Source organism: Pituophis catenifer, unplaced genomic scaffold (genome assembly GCF_029215685.1).
Source record: "Pituophis catenifer annectens isolate HBS135680 unplaced genomic scaffold, rPitCat1.0.hap2 SCAF_3, whole genome shotgun sequence".
NCBI classification, from domain to species: Eukaryota; Metazoa; Chordata; class Lepidosauria; order Squamata; family Colubridae; genus Pituophis; species Pituophis catenifer.
In genome coordinates, this window is record NW_027256883.1 from 146,094,564 (window position 1) to 146,113,533 (window position 18,970).

Here is an 18,970-nt window from a genome sequence, read left to right on the forward strand (position 1 = left end):
ATTCTTTGTTTCTTGCATGAGATAAGACCTCAGGCAAGAATATGTGAACTCCAATGAAACTTCAGATATTTTACTTTTATTTTGGTGTACCTATAACGTTGTACAAAATTGTGTAATCATGCCAGTCATCTCTAAAAGTTGCTAATACCTGATATAAAATGTCTGGCATGGGATAAAGACTTTTCTTACCTTTTCACATACAGAATGTAGTTAGTGTTTAAATGTGTTTTCTTTCCTGGTTTCCAAGTGCAGACCATATTATCTGATTGCTCAGGTTTAATGCAAATTAAATTGGTTGGCTTGTCAGGCAGGTCTACAAATCAAAGAGTTTGTAAAATTATACTAATTTAAAACATACCCAGAAAATATGAAATCATATCTCTCTCATTTCCTCACTATCTCCTTTGGCATTTTAAATGAATTTATTCAAAGTAGCTTCAAGTCCTCTTTTTGTCTAAGATATGCCAATGAACACAATTGCTTCAATTTGAATAAGATTCATTTAGAGACTTGCAATTTTCATCTGTTAATATAATTTATACTCTAAATGATTTTACAATGCTTTGCATTTGTCACAAAATACTTTGTCTAGCAATTAATTGTCCTAAAAACAGCATTTAGTTGCCTTGTGGCTAACATTTTTTGTAATTTTGTCTCTAAAATTGTATCAATACTGGTCTTTTCAGAAAAGTGTCAAAAACTTTTTCCTAAAAACTGGTTTCCAGCATTGATTGTCACCCCACTATCATTCTGACAATATAAACTATGTCCTCATGATTATAGTGTTGGCATAGTAGTAGTTGGATGATGCAATAAAATGCTATAAATCACCCACAAGGAAATGGCTATTAGCTCAGTCATTTTTCATCAGCGTCACCATTGTGTTGGGATATGTGTGTGTGGGAGTTAAAGTAAAAGTGGAGAATTCTCTTTCTGGCTCTTAACTATTTGTCTTAGCAATCTTTAGTCAGTGACCAGGATTTCCCACTACTTCTCCAATGGTTATATATAGAACAAAAGTACATCTAGATGACATATACAATCAGTCCCAAGCTATAAGCCCTCCTGAAAATGGATTATTAAAAACAACAACACATAAGTACCACCTCAAAAACGTACCTTTAAATAACTGACTATCCCAAATTAATTAAGATGTCCTAGCACGGCAGAGCTCCTGCTGCATAGCCATGATACTTACATCCCATGCAAAACTGTGTTCCACAGATCAGTCGGCTTCTAGAACTTTTGAGAAGGCATGAAACTGTAGAAAAAGGCTCATTATAATTCTGAAGGTTGAGCTGAACTGTAGTTTGGTTTATAACTGACAGAAGTGTATCCTCAACATCAATGTTATTTAAGCTCAGAGATAGTTTCCCTTTCTGACAGTTTTCCACGCAATGACAATTTATAGAAACATTTTGGCCTATTTGAATGATTGGGGCTGGTTCTATCCATACACGCCCAGAACACATTATGATACCTGAAAAGAAGAAGAAGAACAGGAGGAGGGAGGATTACTATGAATACCTTAGCAATTCATTAGAGGTAAATTCTCCATGTTTTGGGTATTCTAACCTTGCTGGGGAAACACCAAGAGCGCACAGCAATGGGGCTAAATATTGTCCTAAAAGCCCTTCCCTGCCTTTCAATGAATGGTTAATGTTGCTTGTCTCTTTTAAAATTTATATATTGTTTTATGGTTTTTAATATTTTATTTTGAACACTGCCCAAAGTCTCTCTGTGAGGGACAGAGGCGGTTTTAGGATGTCATACATAAAAATAAATAAATGATATTTCAAAAGTATTTACCTAGTAATTCATTCTAGGAATTAAAATAATACTGGAAGAGGTTTGTTTGTTTGTTTGTTTGTTTGTTTGTTTGTTTGTTTGTTTGTTTGTTTATTCATTCATTCATTCATTCATTCATTCATTCATTCATTCATTCATTCATTTATTTATTTATTTATTCATTCATTCAATTTATATGCCGCCTCTCTCCGAAGACCCAGAGCGGCTCACAATACACTCAAAAAATCACTATAAAAATACTTAAAAATTAAAAACATTAAAAACATTAAAACCCATTCACACCATTCATGGCCAGATCTTGTCAGATTGCAAAGCGACATCAACGGCCCCAGGCCTGCCAGAAAGCCAGGTTGGCATTTTGCTTGACAAAAGGCTGGTTCCTTTTTAACTAACTAACTAACTAACTAACTAACTAACTAACTAACTAACTAACTAACTAACCAAATGAACAAATGAACAAATGAACAAATAAATAAAATAAATGGTATTTAAATGTAAGAGTGAGATGGAGCAGGAAACCAGTGCACATGAAGGAAATAACTTATGGATACATTGCATCCTAGGAACCAAGCTAGGTATCCAAGAATAGTAAAATCTAGCTAGTAAAATACTGATTGGCTGGGATTAGGAACATGCATGATCCTAATCCCTTATTTATTTATTTAGCGTATGGTTGGTCACACACAGTATTAAAACACTTCATTTTTACAGGTTAAAAACAATTAAAACAATAAAAAAGCAGTAAGAAAACCTAAAAGGAAAACAGAAATAACATTTCAAAGTTTAATGTCGAGTTTGGAGATCCAGTCAATAGCTGCCGTTGTTATGCAGAGGAAGTCCCTAGAATCTCCTGGATACCTTCTATTAGGGCATTCCCTCACTATATGCTGGATAGTCTGTCGAGGGCCCCCGCAATCACATTGTGCTGAAGGTGTCTTTCCCCATTTATACAGGGAGTCAGCACACACCCCATGAGTTGTTCTAATTCTATTATATGTCACCCATATGTGTCGGGGTAGGCTAAATCCTGGAGGTATACTACTAGGACTGATATGCTCGGAGACATCTTGGGGGGAATAGCTATTCCACGCCTCCATCCACTTTTGTGTGGTGTTCTGATGATCGGCCATCAATTTATGCGCTGTCAAGATTGGTGGATTTCTTGACTTTAATCGGCATCTTAAGAGATCAGGAATGTATCCATGTATGGGTAGAGAGGAATTTAACAGGATCTTACTATACTCCCGAATGAGAGCTTCTTGTCGTCGTAAGTGCGGGGGGAGTATGTGACTAAGAACTGATAACCAGTAACTAGGTGTAGATTTTATGCACCCAGTAATTAGCCTCATCATATGGTTAAGTTGAACATCAATAAGTCCTGTATGTGAGCTGTTTATCCATACAGGTGCACAGTATTCTGCTGCAGAGTAGCAAAGCCCGAGGGCTGCACATTGGAGAGTTGGGGCTGAAGCTCCTCAAATTGTTCCGCATAGCTTTTGTAATCCTAATCCCTTTCCAGCAGGGAAAGAATTGGCTGGGACTAGGAACATGCATACTGATTGGCTGGAATTAGGAACACACATGTCTGTACACAGGGAAGACAAATAATATGATGCGCAACATGACATCACATTATCAGTGTTATACTACACAAAAATTGTATTATATATTATGACAGTTGCAGTGTCCCAGGATCATGTGATCACCTTTTGTGACCTTCTGAAAGCAAAGTCAGTGGGAAGCCAGATTCATGTAACAATCGTGTTACTGAATTAATGTGCAGTGATTCACTTAATAACTGTGGGAAAGCAAGGTCAGAAAAAGGGGCAAAACTCATTTAACAACTGTCTTACTTAGCAATAGAAATTTTGGGTTCAATTGTGGTCGTAAATCAAGGACTACCTGTATTTAGTTTCTCTCAACCCCTATAAGGATATAATACTTACCTGGTCCTTTAGCTAAGCACCGATGAGAAAGAAGGCTTTGGGGGATCTTACAGAAAAGTAAGTTTAAAACCAACAATACTTTAGATATTGCCATGATCTGGAAGATGTTGGACCTTTGTCAAAAGGCATTGTCTAAAAGAAAAAAACAACACTATGATTTTCTCTACCAATATTTCTTTTAAAAATGTTTAACATAATCCTACCAGATTGTTGAATGGGAAATATGAAACAACTGGAAGGACAAATTTAGCTTTGGAAATAAATGCCTTGATTTTTCTTGAACTGTCTATTTAGCTTCTCATATTTCTCCTTAACGAAAATCAATATCAGTGTTAGTTTACTACTATGATATTTTAAAACCACTTTTAAGCACAGCAAACAATGTTTCAAACATTTCATTCTGCTTGTCAGCAGCTCTATAAAAAGATATTACTATTTTAGGTTAAGCTGATATTTTTTTTATTTTAAGATAAATATCAAAGATGCTATGAGATTAGGAGTTTCTAGGCAAGGCAGTCTTTAGGCAATTTCCCAAGCTGATTTACAGATTTTTACAAAGATGCTAACATCATCCCAAAGATATTCAAAAAAAGGAAGAATGATATTCTTAAGTGTACACAAATTTAACAAAATAAAAAGTTGCAACTTAAAAAAAAAAGATCAAGAGGTAAATTGTTACGGTTCTTCAAAATCAGAATCTCTTGAAATGATCAGAATATTTGATTTGGTTTATCTCAGGGGTCTGCAACCTTAAACACTCAAAGAACCATTTGGACCCATTTCCCACAGAAAAAAAAAATACCGGGAGCCACAAAACCCTTCCTGTGCCTGACTATTTCTTGAGCGGCCACAAAACTAGCATATGTAGTTGAATTAAATGTTCTGTTTTCTTCTGAAACTGTTCTTTTCCTGGATTTATCCATGGTTGGCCTACCGAGGTTGAAAAGCTCAATAAATCATGTGCCGGCGGGTGTTGCACATTGGCAGTTGTGACGCATATTTTGAGTGAAAGGGAGCCACAGCAGAGGGGTGAAAGAGCCATATGCGGCTCCAGAGCCGCAGGTTGCTGACCCCTGGTTTATCTGAACCAGTATTGAATCAACATGGCCATAGGTTTGTTCTGGAAAGCATGGTTCATAAAAGGGCACATTTAAGTACTTCTAAGACCACCATTAGAACAAAGATGGCTGGCCTGAGCAAATAACCACCCAAACTATGTATATCAGACAGTATATCAGCCGCTCCTAGCTGGAGAAGGACTTCACTTCTCATGTTCAAATTACTTCTCAGATGATTTTTGTCCCTGCAAAAGAGAATTTGCTTTTTTCACAGCAACCATGCACAAGGGCAACAGGTATTTTACAATACCATAAAAATTCCTTTCGTATCCCTCAATTTCTTATCATTTCCATTTGCTTTTTTTTCCGGTGGCTCTATTCTATTTTTCTTTGCAACCCTTTCCATGGGTGCAGCTGCCCAGGAGAAGCAAACATTGACCAAAGGTCATTAGCAATAGACTAGCTATCAGCTGAGCAATAGACAAGTTGGTTTGGGGATGGATGTTTTTGAGCAACTGTGGAAGTGGGATTTCTATATCCTCTTCAAGCAAGGAGTTCATGCAGTTGCAAAACTCAAGTTCTTATCTGTTGTTTGATCATGAGGGGCCCCATCAAAATTAGGTCCTTTGTCTAATAATTCCTTCAGTGAGCAGTTCATGGTTTCCTTCTGCTTCATCAGCGGTTTAGGTATGTAGTGAAAAGGAAGCTGGGGGGGCAGAGACCGAATTAAGTAACCCATTTATGGACAAGGTGTACAGCTATTGCAACCAAGCTACTAGCTGACATGCCTTCCCGCCCCCCACCGGGCAACAAGGTTGTGTAATGAGCAACTTTTGTTAAAAAATTTTTGAAGTAAAACAAACTTGCAAATTTACTCTTGCTGACATGTTTACTGATTTTTGATAGATATTTATTTTATAAATCTAAGATGATTCTGAGAGGTCCTTGGTGCTCTCTGAGCTTGGCTATTTTCTTGTAGACATTTCAATATCCAAATAGTGCACTGATTATGTTACCTAGCTTGGTGATGAAACATCCCCCCCAAAAAAACCCCTAAGCTCAGAGAGCACCAAGGACCCCTCATTTCAACCCTGAGGTACAAATATTCTCCTTTATTTGTAGGATGATACTTTTCTTATATATTTCATTTTTCTTCACCTTTTTCTCTCCAGGAGCAAAATATGAGTGTCCTTCTTGCCCTCTAATCTTATATCACTAACATCTTTAGGTACATTTGATAAAAAATTGTGACTGGCCCAAAATTACTCAGAATGCTTCATAGTTTAGCGAAGATTTGAACCTGTTGTCCCCGATCCTAATCTGATGTGGTAGCAGACTCTTTGGCAAAACTGCATATAGGTAATCCTCGTCTTACGATCTCAATTGAGCCCAAAATTTCTGTTGATAAGTGAAACATTTGTTAAATGAGATTTGCTCCATTTTATTACCTTCCTTGCCCCAGTTGTTAAGTTAGTAATACAGTTGCTAAGTGAATCCTATTGACTTTATTTGTCAGAAGGTTGCAAGAGAGGATCACATGACCCTGGACACTGCAACCGTCATAAATATGAGTCAGTTGCCAAGTGTCTGAATTTTGTTCATGTGACCATGGGGATGCTGCAAATGTGAAAAATGGTCAGAAGTCACTTTTTTCCAGTGCCGTTGTAACTTTGAATGGTCACTAAATGAACTGTTGTTAAGTTGAGAACTACCTATATATATGCTCAATAATTGTATTTTTATGATTTTTCTTAATTTATCCCAAAAATGTATTAAGCAAAACTGAATGTAAATCCCCTCTCCCCTCCCTGCCACAGTCTGTTTTTAAAAATCTTGTTAGAATGGCTGCTTTACAGTCTACTGGTCCAAAGCCAATCTTTGGAAGTTGCTTCATCTTTTGATAAGAAAATTAACTTCTTTTCACATTGGAATAATGGAAGCAAGCTTATAGCTTGATGCCACCAGGATCTGATATGTTTGGTGTGTTTTTTTCCTCTTTATCAAGTAGAACTAATTTATTGTCAGGATAATCATCTACACGGTTTATCTTCTTGACAAAGAGTTTAGGCACCGCCCAACATTTTCTGCAGGGAAGACCAATGCAGAGTTCAGCTTCTTTGAAATTTGCTTATTCTTATTTTAATATGTTTTTGTTTAATAGGCTTGACCCCTTCCATTGATGGCTAGATAGCTAAATAACTTTCATTATTATCATTTTTGCATTTCTTCTTACATTTTTATTTTATTTCTTCTTTACATTCTTGCTTATTCGCCAATCTCAATGGATCCCAATCCTTGCCATAACAATGTAATGCCTTGCCATACATTGTGTTCTTTATGTAACTCTGTATTATGTGCTATGTGCTATGTAACTATTATTCTCATAGTAATCTATTACTATGTTAAACATCTTGTCCATACAAGATGAACGTAGATTCGAAATTGCCCTGTGTCCCAAAGACCTCCCCAGATTTTATCTAGGGAGGGAAATTTCCAATGAAAGTCAAAGATGAGCTGATCACATGGATACTGCTCTTCCAAATAGGTGAAGAATACTTCATTTTTGTTCTATTATCATAGAGCCTTTTATAAATTAAGGATAAAGGATTAGGTGCTTGGGGATACACCAAACAGTGGGATAAAGATTACTTAAATCACAGAGATAAAAGGGTCAGTGTCATCCAGTGGTGGGTTGCTACTGGTTCTCACTGGATCAGGCAAACTGGTAGTGGCGGTGGCGGGAGGCTCCGCCCACCTGCCCAGTCACTTATGCGCAAGCACGCCCATGCCCACAAGCGAACCGTTAGCGACGGGTTTTAAAACCCACCCCTGGTGTCACCAGAACAAGGAGTAATGTTGGAGTTTCCAGGCTGCTTTACATATATTGTAAATTCCAGGGTGGAAAGGCTTTGAGCTCTCTCCCCCACCCCCACCATTAATGCAAGATTTCCTTTTTCTGAAGAAACCGTTTTCTCTAATTAATTTGTTCACTTGGTTTGGAAATCATACTGAAGAATTCCTGAAAATGAAAATTCTTTCCATTTCTGTATATTAGACTGTAGCTGAAGGTCTATTAGTTTAGTATTTTCCTTTGAGATCTGAATTCTTTAATATGCCCTTTTAGCTTCCTTTTTATCAATATTCAGATTTTTTTTTCAGATTTCCATTTTGGAAATCAAACGTGACTGGCAATCCCCTAAATTTATCATTTTGGGCAACTGTCTCAGTAGCATTTACTTCATGGTATAAGATGAAAGCAACTAGGATTCAGATAAGGATCTCTTCCTTTTAGTTGATTTCTTAGCAGATTTTTCTATGATATAAATGTGTTTTATGACAAAGACATAACATTTCATATCACTACAATAGTGCCAATAGCAAAACTATAACTTCTTCCTCCTCTTCCCAGCATTGTAGTAATAGTAATGGCAATGGACTTGTTCATCTTAAAAACAATTAAACTGTACACTAACAATAGGCAGAAAAGAGGCAGCCAGTCTGGTATAGTGGTTAAGATATAGTGGTTAAGGGAAGGGGGAAGGGGGAAGGGAAGGGGGTAGGGAGGGGAAGGAGAAGGGAAGGAAGGGGAAGGGGAAGGGAATGGGAAGCTCAATATATAAAAATACTTTTTTACTCTTGTATTTACTGGGAAGAAACAACTTAAATCTGGTTGTATTTATTATAGTTCTTAGTATGTATAGGTATACAATCAGTTTTATTATAAATACACTTTATTTATACTGAATAGTATAACATATTATAAGAACTGGCACAATTCAAATAGATTCAGTAGGATCTGCAATCTGAAAAAGCAGACTTTGCAGCTATATACTTTTGCATGCCATAGACTTTTGCTGTAATCATGCAGCATCTGCTCAAAATGCTTCATAAAGATATTTTCAACACAAAAGAATAAGGAATTAAACCAAATCTGTATTTTGGAAAAGCAACATGCCAGTTAAATATGGAAAATAGAAGACTTACATTAACTTTTTTGTAATGTAAATTAAACCTTCACCCCTTCTCATTTACTATTATTTTGTCTCAAAATTTAAAAATAATCAAATACAAATAAATTGCTGTAGAAGATTTGCAGACACCTCCCCTCCGTCCCTCTCTCCGTCCTTCTCTCTCTCTCTCTCTCCCTTCCTCTCCCTTTCTCTCCCTCTCTCTCCCTCTCCCTTTCCCCCCCCCCTGTCTAGAAAAGAAGAATTCATAGTTTCATTGCATCAATTATTAGAATATATTTTTACCTTTTTCTTCATCCAGCCACGTGTCTCATTTCTGTGTTTGAACTTGATTTCACTACTAGCAGGTGCTGAATGAAAGTCTTGTTTCTTACTGCATGCCCTTTAGAATTCACTCCTAGAGGCACCAATAGAAAGACAGGAGAAAAAAGCAGCTTCTTAGTCATGACCTACTTGAGTAAGAACCTGTTAAGAAATGTTTATTTTGTGAGTCACTTTGTGGGGAAACCCACAATTCTCAAATTTCTACTGCTTTTCTCCCTACTCCTCTCATGTCCTCCAGGTCCTATCAGTTCAATTTGAATAAAGTTAGTTCTGTATTTATAGTACAGAGCTGAGTTAAAAATTGATTTCTGAGAACTTGAAAACAAGGATTGGTTCAATTTGTTTGATCAGAATTACTATATATATTTTTTCTTTGCAATTTTAGTTAGTAGCAAAATAGCTAACATCGGCACAAAAAAAAAATCATCGTCCAGGTTACTTCCAAACAGCAACAAGAAAGCTCAGCTTTTTACATAGCAAAGGACTCACTTCTTTATATTTATAGATATTTTACGTTTTACAAAACACATAAAAACAAACATAAAGTAAGAGAGCAGAAGCAATAAAGGAAAAAATATAAGCAAATGTCTAGAAAGAATCACAAAGAAAAAATAGAAAGAACAAGCTATTTCCTTTGTAGAAAAAGTCAGTACATTTACAAAGTTCTCTCTTATTCTATGATTGCAGAAAAATTCCACCTCACTTTTCTTTATTATCTAACTTTTTTCTAATCATCAGAACCACCTTTTTGTTTCACACAAAAGGTTTATAAAAGATTTTCTAATTGAACATAAATGTAGATTATTTTTCTCAATCAAAGAGTTTAATTTAGCCATCTCTGCAAGTTCGGTCACATCTTTCTATTTTTGAGCATATAATAGTCTCATTGTAGAAATCATATACTGTATAAAAACAATTTTGTGACTTTAAATATTTTAAATAAATATATCATAGGACAGTGGTGGTGAGCCTTTTACTCACTGAGTGCCGAACAGGTACGTGCTTTGCACGCACATGTGCCATCTGCGCTAGCACATGGCTCCTCCCCGTGTGCTACATGCGCTGCATGTGCTGTACACGCAACCACACAATCTGTGCATGCGCATGGCTTTTGCGCGGCTCCCCCATGCTCTGTGGACACAATTGCACCATCTGTGCATGCGCACAGGTTTCGCACAAATTGTTACCTATGAGTGACAATAGCTCTGTCACCCGCATGCGCAAACGCGCGCACATGTGCAGGAGAGCTCCTAAGACTAGCTGGGTCCTCTGAATTGCGTGCATGCATACCGGAGGCCTGAACACAAGCTGGGCCATGTGCGCATGCCCAGCTGCAAGTGAGTTGGGTGACAGCTTGCATGCCCAGAAAGATGGCTCTGTGTGCCACCTCAGGCACGCGTGTCATAGGTTTGCCATCACGGTCATAGGATATTTCATTATTTTTCTCTTACATCTTTAGGAACAGCAAAGCCATTAAAAGCTGCTCTATATTCTATGGAATGTGAAACATTAACTTCAGAGCACTTCTGTTGATACCTTAGAGTGGGAAAAAAAACACTGGACATGACATCTTTGAACAGCAATTCCTTAGTAAATATTTAGTATGGAAATATTGCCACTTGATATTTTATAGATATATAAGAAACTTTTATATACTTCAGAGTTATATACACATTTCTTAAAGGAACTTAGGGAATCATGGTGATAGTGAGTCCATGCTTTATTTATTTATTTTTTTCCCTGAAGCTGGATGGTTGCTTTTACTTAAAAGAAATTTGTTAAATTCAACCCATTTTTGAGATTCTAGGGAATCCCGAGTTGAAATACAGCCACCAAAACTCAAGGGATGTCTTTGGGAAAATCATGCTTTCTCAGCCCAACCTTTCCTACAGGGCTATTGTGAGAAAAGTTGGAAGTAAGAGTATTATGGCCAATGCTTTGAGCTCCTTGAGAAAATCAGAGGGAGGGAGGGAGGGAGGGAGGGAGGGAGGACATCTAAATTAGACCTGTGCATAACATGAAAAATATATTTTATTTCAAAACTGAAATATACACATTGTATTCTAGAAAGTCTACCATGCAGGTGGGATACAGTTCAGCAAAACCAAATTCTATTATATTTTGGTTATTCCAGATTTTTCCTAAAATCTGCAATCCTGGCAAATAGATGAGGAAGAAATAGAGGTAATGACAGATTTTATTTTCTTGGGCTCCAAGATCACCGCAGATGGGAACTATAACCAAGAAATTAAAAGACGTTTGCTCCTGGGGAGGAAAGCTATGGCAAATCTAGACAGCATACTAAAAAGCAGAGACATCACCCTGCCAACAAAAGTATGTATAGTCAAGGCTATGGTTTTCCCAGTTGCAATGTATGGCTGTGAAAGTTGGACCATAAGAAAGGCTGAGCGCCAAAGAATTGAGGCCTTTGAACTGTGGTGCTGGAGAAGACTCCTGCGAGTCCCTTGGACTTCAAGGCAATCAAACCGGTCAGTCCTAGAGGAGATCAACCCTAACTGCTCTTTAGAAGGCCAGATCCTGAAGATGAAACTCAAATATTTTGGTCACCTAATGAGAAGGAAGGACTCACTGGAGAAGAGCCTAATGCTGGGAAAGATTGAGGGCAAAAGAAGAAGGGGTCACTGAAGCAGTAGGCGTGAGCTTAAATGGACTCTAGAGGATGGTAGAGGACAGGAAGGCCTGGAGGAATGTTGTCCATGGGGTCGTGATGGGTCGGACACAACTTCACAACTAACAACAACAAAGAGTCAGCAAGGCTAATGTGCTTCTTATCTCTTTCCCAATCTTCTCTGCATGCTTTTCTGCCAGTTTGTTTTCCAATCTCCCCAGCATTTTCCTTTCCTGTCTCTGGTTACTCCCAGCCATTGCCAATGTCCCTGGGGGGTGGGGAATTCTACTCCTCTCCAAAACAGCTCAGTGGAACTTGCAAGTTTTTCTCCATGCCTGAAATCAAATGCATGTTTCAGTCCAAACATGGACCAAGCAGAAATAGCTGATCCACATGGAGAACAATTGTGCACATTTGAAGGCCAGATCTGTCTGGAATACATCCATTAGAAAATACAGCCGATGCTTTTCCATGTGTGGCAAAACATAGTCTCAGAGGTTACCTCAGAAAAAATATATAGAAAGGGTTGCAACAACATATACGAAAACATGCTTTAAGGCATGTTTTCTTTCTTTGTTTCTTTCAGGAAACAAAGAAAAGATTGTGAAGAAGCTAAAATGGCTTCCCTGGGATATAAGAGGGCAGGAAGGAAAGCATAGCCAGCCTTTCAAGATTCCTTCACTATAGCTTGTATCATTAAACATAGTTCCAGTCTCTAAAATTGTGGATTCAGTTTCCTTGAATTGCTGACACATCAAGAGAATAGCAGAAGCATACATGTGGTTGTGAAATAGGGAGCTGATAAGAAAAACTTGATCATCAGAACATTTAATACTTATGTAAGCTATAAATGGTACATAAAAAGAAGTACTCTTACATTTTACAGTTGTGGTATTATTGGATGTATATGCTTTTCAACTTTTATCACGCGTGATAAGGTATAGAGATATTTCTATGTTCTTCAATATTTTCTTCTGAATATACAAGCATAATTCTGTGCCTGTGTATACTCAAGCTTGCTTGATACAGAATAATAGAATCTTCTAGTCTAGTCCAACCCGCTACTTAGGTTTACAACTTGAGACTGTTCCTTCCCTCCCCCCGAGAATTGAATAAAACGCTCCTACATGGAGACCACTTCATGTAAAATAAGCTTGTTGCTCTTCCCTGACACTGTATGTATACTCAAACCTCAACAAATTATAACTTTCATCTCATTAACTTTTTTTTTTTGCTTGCATAGACATGTGCCCAACCTATGTCACAAAGATCCCTCAGTGCACGGTCTCCACACAACACTGGAAAATTCTAGCAAGGCTAGTCTTAAGACTAGCAGCTTACTGTAAGCTAGTCACCATAGTTTTAGACAATAATGATGACACAATAAAAGTAATGAGGTTCTATCAGACTGTGACCTTCAGAGAACACCTAAAGCTATGTCACAGAAGCAGATGAATTACAGATTAAAGATTCTCTGGTGATTCTGCCACACATATCTCCTCTAATTTGCTCCAAGTTATTTCTTTTTTAACTCTCTAACTTGCTTTTAAGAGCAAGTCCTTGACATTTGACCTTCTCCAAACCTATAGTTCAGAACAGCTTGAGTTTCCTGAAGGCTGTTTCTAGGCTGTTTCAACGGACATGGTACACGTGATATTGTACGTATGATTAAATACCTTTTAATCATCTTTGCTTTTCAGAAACATATCTAAAACTGGAATCAGTGGATGATCTGCACTGCAAATCTCATAACCCTGAACAATGACTGGAGAAAAATCTTTCTTGAAATCTTTCTACTGTCTAATGATGTAGGTACTGAAAATCTCCATGTTGTTTCTTGTGGCTTGAAATTTGGTACTTGCCAATCTCTTTTCCTTTGAATATGCAGTAAATATATGCAGTATAATACTGGAAAATGAAGATAAACCTCTCTGGGTGAAAAACAGTGCTGCATTATACCGGTAAATTGACATGCAATAATTTTGCCCCCAGGATTGAAGTAAAGCCTGACTTTTAGCTTCTTTTATGTTAACATTGTTCTTGTTGTTATAACAAGCCATTTTGCCCTATTCTCACAATTAATCAAATATTCGAATAAAGAATATTCATTCATTATAGGTAGTCCTCAACTTATGGCCACAATTGAGTCCATTTATGTTGTTAAGTGAGAAATTTGTTAAGTGAGTTTTGGCCCATTTTATGACTTTTCTTGCTACATTTGTTAAGCGAATTAAAGCAGTTGTTAAATTAGTGACACATTTGTTAAGTTGGCTTCCCCATTGATTTTGCTTGTCAGAAGATTGAAAAAGGTGATCGTATGACTCTGGGACACTGCAACTGTCATAAATGTGAATCAGTTGTCAAGTACCTGAATATACATCTTGCGACCATAGGGATGCTGCAATAGTCATAAGTATGAAAAATAGTCAGAAGTCACTTTTTTCAGTCCCATTGTAACTTTGAACAGTTGTAAGTAACTAAGTGAGCTGTTTTAAGTCGAGGACTACCTGTATTTATTCTAATAAGATCTTTATTTAGCCTAATGTGATATTAGTATGTTGAACTGTACACAGTTGTCTTCTTGCACAATATTAACTGTATCTATGCAGGATTCTGCAACTGTCTAAACTACACAATAAGGCAGTAAATCAAGCAAAATATTTGACATTTTATGTGCCAGATCATTATCTGGGATGTGCTGTACATGATGTTCCTAGCAACAGTTACAGAAAATTACACTTTGTTTTCAAAATGATCTCTGCAATCATTAGGATTTAAGCACGTAATGAAGTGTTTATGGGGAGACACACATGATAGTACCAGTGTTGTTATTTTGATCTTGTGAGAATATAGTTCTGAAATTTGGGATGTCACAATCCAGACAGCACTGACACATCATTCCACAAGATTTTCTTATAATTAAAAAAAAATGTAGTATTTATAACACGCCGTCTGAAGATTTTCAATTTGGAGATACATTAGAATGCAGATGAAGGTCCTGTCACTTGCAGCAGAAATAATGAAATGATGGAGAGATTGCAAGAAAATATACTGAATGAAAAATTAAACAAGAATTGTAACCCAGTGGATACAGAGAGATGTTGAACCTGGGACCACATCTTGAAGATGAGGGTCCTAGGATGTTTGTTATAAAGAAAGAACCTGGGAGCCCTTTGGATCAAAACCTTCTTAGGGTTTTCTGTATGCTAGAAGACTTCAGGACTGAAGGAACTGTGGTTTGGACTGATCTAGCCATACTTTAGATGGAGTGATTTTTGATAAGATAGATGAAATGTCTTAATGAGATGCTGGTTAAAAGAACACATGTAAAGTTGCAGTAGGGACAGCACATGCATCTTGGATTATTGAAATTTAAACTTGATTATGTTCTGTGGCCAATGTAGAACATCACACTTTTTAAAAAATAGGTCACATGATAAAATGGGTAGAACATAGTGTAAACAGTCAGGGTGGCGTTAACTTTATACTATTTGGATAGCAATAGTATAAACTTTATACTATTTGGATAGTATAGTAAATAGTAGAACAGTATAAATTCAGAGCTACAGTATAAGAATATGTAATTGGGAGCCTAATTCCAGATGAAGACAAAATGGATACTATCTGGGTAAACTCTGAATCACTAAAAATTACCTTATAAAATATTCCAAGCAATGCATATGATAGGAGACATAAAAAAGTGATTCTAAAAATCCTGACCCAACACAAAAGCATGCATGTAAGAAAAACGTAACTATTCTACAAAAATTATTACAAGGATGCTTCAGAGGAAAGGGACAAAAAACTGTCTAAGGAAAAAAAAAAGCCAGTTACTGATGACATTTTGGAGGAACCAACATATTCCTGATGTTACATGTCCCCACACAAAATGTACCTAGATTACTTTATGATGGAGCTGTTTCCAGAGCGATGGTCTAATAGATAAACTTCAGACAGGGTTATAAAATTCTTATCAAGTAGCACATGCTGAGTTACTCCTGCCTCGCCATCCTGACAAGGACACCATTGTTGGTGGATAGGGGATTGTTTTGATATTTCTCCTCTAGCCCCACTGAAAGGAGGGCACCTCCATCGCCAGGGGAAAGGCTTTTCTGTGAGGTATGAGGAAGGTTCTAAAACCTTCCTCATACACATATAACAGAATTTCACTGATTTAGAAGATCCTTTATGTGCTGCTCCATTGGCAGTATAGGAGCTCTACCTAGATCAGTTTGCCACTCCACATCCATGAATGTTGTTTAATGACAAGAGTTACCTGATCTATTTAACACTTTACTGTATGTGGAGAAAGACATATGATTGTAATTAGCTTATAAAGGAACTCATTCAATAACTTAATTATCTGACAGTATCCGCCCTCAGATGGGACAGTAAATGACAAGTAAGAGCCAGAGTCTGGCCTCTGCCTTCTGACTGAAGATGTAAGAGATACATTCTGCATGTCCAGAAACTTTCATTTTTAAAGAAATGACATCCTTTTAGCTAAAATCTTTCTGTTAAACTTTGATTGCATATTTTAGCATTATGGATTAGCAACTTTGCTTGCAAAGTTTCATGGGTAGGGCATCAACTAGGCCAGCTTCATAAAATAATCCCTACAAGGAGAAGGTTTTTGTTCCTGAGCACAATAGATTCTTATTCAATACTTTTTCTGAGTTTTATCTGCTTTATTTCTTTCAGAATTAAAGAACTGCCTTCTCTATAGAAAATGAAGAGTAAATATGGCTCAGAGAGTACTAGTAAAACTAGATGTGTTGAAGCGATATGAGAAGAAAAAACTGAGCAAATATGACATGGTGGAGGTAACTTTTGAGATAACATACAGCAGAAATATTTGTGATTCAGCTTTTAGAACGTACAGTATGTTTTTTCCTATGAGCTTCAAGAAAACCACAGGAACTTGGATTCATTAGGATTCTCAGAACTGATTCAAACTTCCTGTGCATCAATAAAATGTGGAGTGAAACATAAAAGTACCTCTCAGCTTTACTGAGGACAATTAATGTTTCATAACTGGGTTCCCATTTGAACAATGTCATTGTTTCTATCAGCAGAACTGAAAGGAGTGAGTCTTCTCCTCCCTGGGATCCACGAAGTGAAAAAATGTCAAGATGGTGGCTACAATTGTGCAACTAAAATTCTATTTTATGTGCATCACATAAAAATGGATAGGGTTTCAGTCAGGCTGTCGTGGCCACCATCTTGATTTTTCCCCACTACATCCTGTGGACACTCTTGACTTCATCTCTTGTCATTCTTCATACATCTCACAAAAAACTGTTCTGTAATATTTGGGATTGCGGAGCAGAGGATATATCTTTTGCCCCATTCTGATTGGAATGCAATTTCAACATTGGATGATCTGAATTTGTTTTTACCTATGTGTGTTCTCCAGAGGTGGGTTTCAGCAGGTTCTGACCAGTTCTGGAGAACCGGTAGTTCGGAGAACTGGTAGTAAAAATTCTGACTGGCCCTTCCCCCATCTAGTCTCTGCCTCCAGAGTCCCAGCTGATCGGGAGGAAATGGGGATTTTGCAGTAACCTTCCCCTAGAGTGGGGTGGGAATGTAGATTTTACAGTATCCTTCCCCTGCCACGCCCACCAAGCCACACCCACCAAGCCATGCCATGCCCACCAAGCCATGCCCACAGAACCGGTAATAAAAAATTTTGAAACCCACCACTGGTGTTCTCTAAAATGTTACCTTTGTTAATCAGCCAAACAATGGAGGGAGTTAAGGAGGAGACTATGCTGGAAATCAGCCCACAAAATGCTAGAAACAGTCAAACAAATAGGAGGAGAGGAGGAGATTGAGGAATTATTCTGAAATCAACTAAATAGTTGGTGTTTTGGAGGGGATCAAGCTGAGAATTAATCAAATAGAACAAGCTGGAAGATAGTTAAATATTAGAGGGAGATATAGTGGAAAATATATTAGAAATTGGAGTAAATAAAATATGCCTTTGTGAGAAATCTGTGTAATATGTAAACTGGGAGAGAAAAAAAACTAAGGTAAACTGATTTGAGGATAAGGGTCAAAGGATTAAAATTAGATAAAATGTTGTTTTATAAAATATAATAAAAATGGAGTGGTATTGAATTAAAACTAAGAATAAATGGTGATAAAATTGTAAGGTAAACACTTAACAAGAGGTTAGAATATTGTAAAAATTATTTTGATATGACTTGTATAAGATAAAGAAGAATAAAGATATGTTTAGAATTGTTATGCAGATGTAAAAATGAGTGAAAGTGAATTTGAAACTAATTTTGGATAGATATAATGGATTTATATAGATGAAAATGTTAAATTTGAGGTAAAATTGGTTTTTTCTTAAGTTTTGAATTTCTTTTTTATCTTCTTTTTTTTTCTTTTTCTGTTTATTTATAAAAGATGTAATGGAAATTGTGAATTGAGCTTGTGAAAGGAATGTAAGTGTGGTAACCATCTATGACCGGATCGAGATTTTTGCTCTTGAAAGTTATGTTTTTATGTTTAAATTTGAAAAAATAAATAAAAAATATTTACAAAAAAAATAAAATAAAATGTTACCTTTGTTTGTATGTGTTTATGCCTTTAAAAATGAACCTTTTAAACACCAAGCTGCCGCTTTCCTGATAGGGCTAGTTTTAAAAGGACTTACATGATACTGTAGCTAGCTACTCACACAAGCTGTATAAGTATTAATATTTTTAAAAACTAACCTGGCGCTTTACATAGTAGTGAAAAGTGAGTTTACAAGCTAGATACTAATGATTTCCATGTATGTGTGTGTGTTTTTAAATCAGTCTCAGAATCTTGGGAAAGTACAATTAAAACCCTATCACAGAACTCCATTGACATTTGATTTTAAATTGTTTTATGAACCTACAACTAAGAAATCAAATATTCCAGCAATTCCGTCTTTACATAATTCATACATTACAGAAAAGGAGCAGAGTTCAACTGTGCTGCCTGAAAGGTAAGACTTCTTTGATCTGATCTGAGCAGGTATTGCAGTTTTGCCATGTATTATACACTTCTGTCAAGACCACAATGAGTGTTGAGTGGCATGTTAAGAGCCACATTTTAAAAGTAGCAGAAGGTTTTATGAGAAATCTTCCAGAGTTTAAAGGATATAAAGGGATGTCCTAAACATCTGCAAGCCACCCACTTTTCCAAATTACACACACATTTATACAGCTCAGGGTAATTCCATAAATCCACTCCATATTT

At 36.8% G+C, this 18,970-nt stretch overlaps 1 protein-coding gene across 1 annotated transcript in view; it reads right to left on the reverse strand.

The window, feature by feature from the left end:
* IL23R (interleukin 23 receptor) overlaps positions 1 to 3,849 on the reverse strand; it is a 45,434-nt gene extending 41,585 nt beyond the window's left edge. Inside the window, exons 1-3 of the mRNA XM_070939476.1 lie at positions 3,756 to 3,849; positions 1,199 to 1,480; positions 190 to 313 (exon numbers count right to left, since the gene is read on the reverse strand). Coding sequence (XP_070795577.1) covers positions 190 to 313; positions 1,199 to 1,480; positions 3,756 to 3,849 — 500 coding nt within the window. The remainder of the gene's footprint in view (positions 1 to 189; positions 314 to 1,198; positions 1,481 to 3,755) is intronic.
* Between the last annotated feature and the right edge of the window lie 15,121 nt (positions 3,850 to 18,970).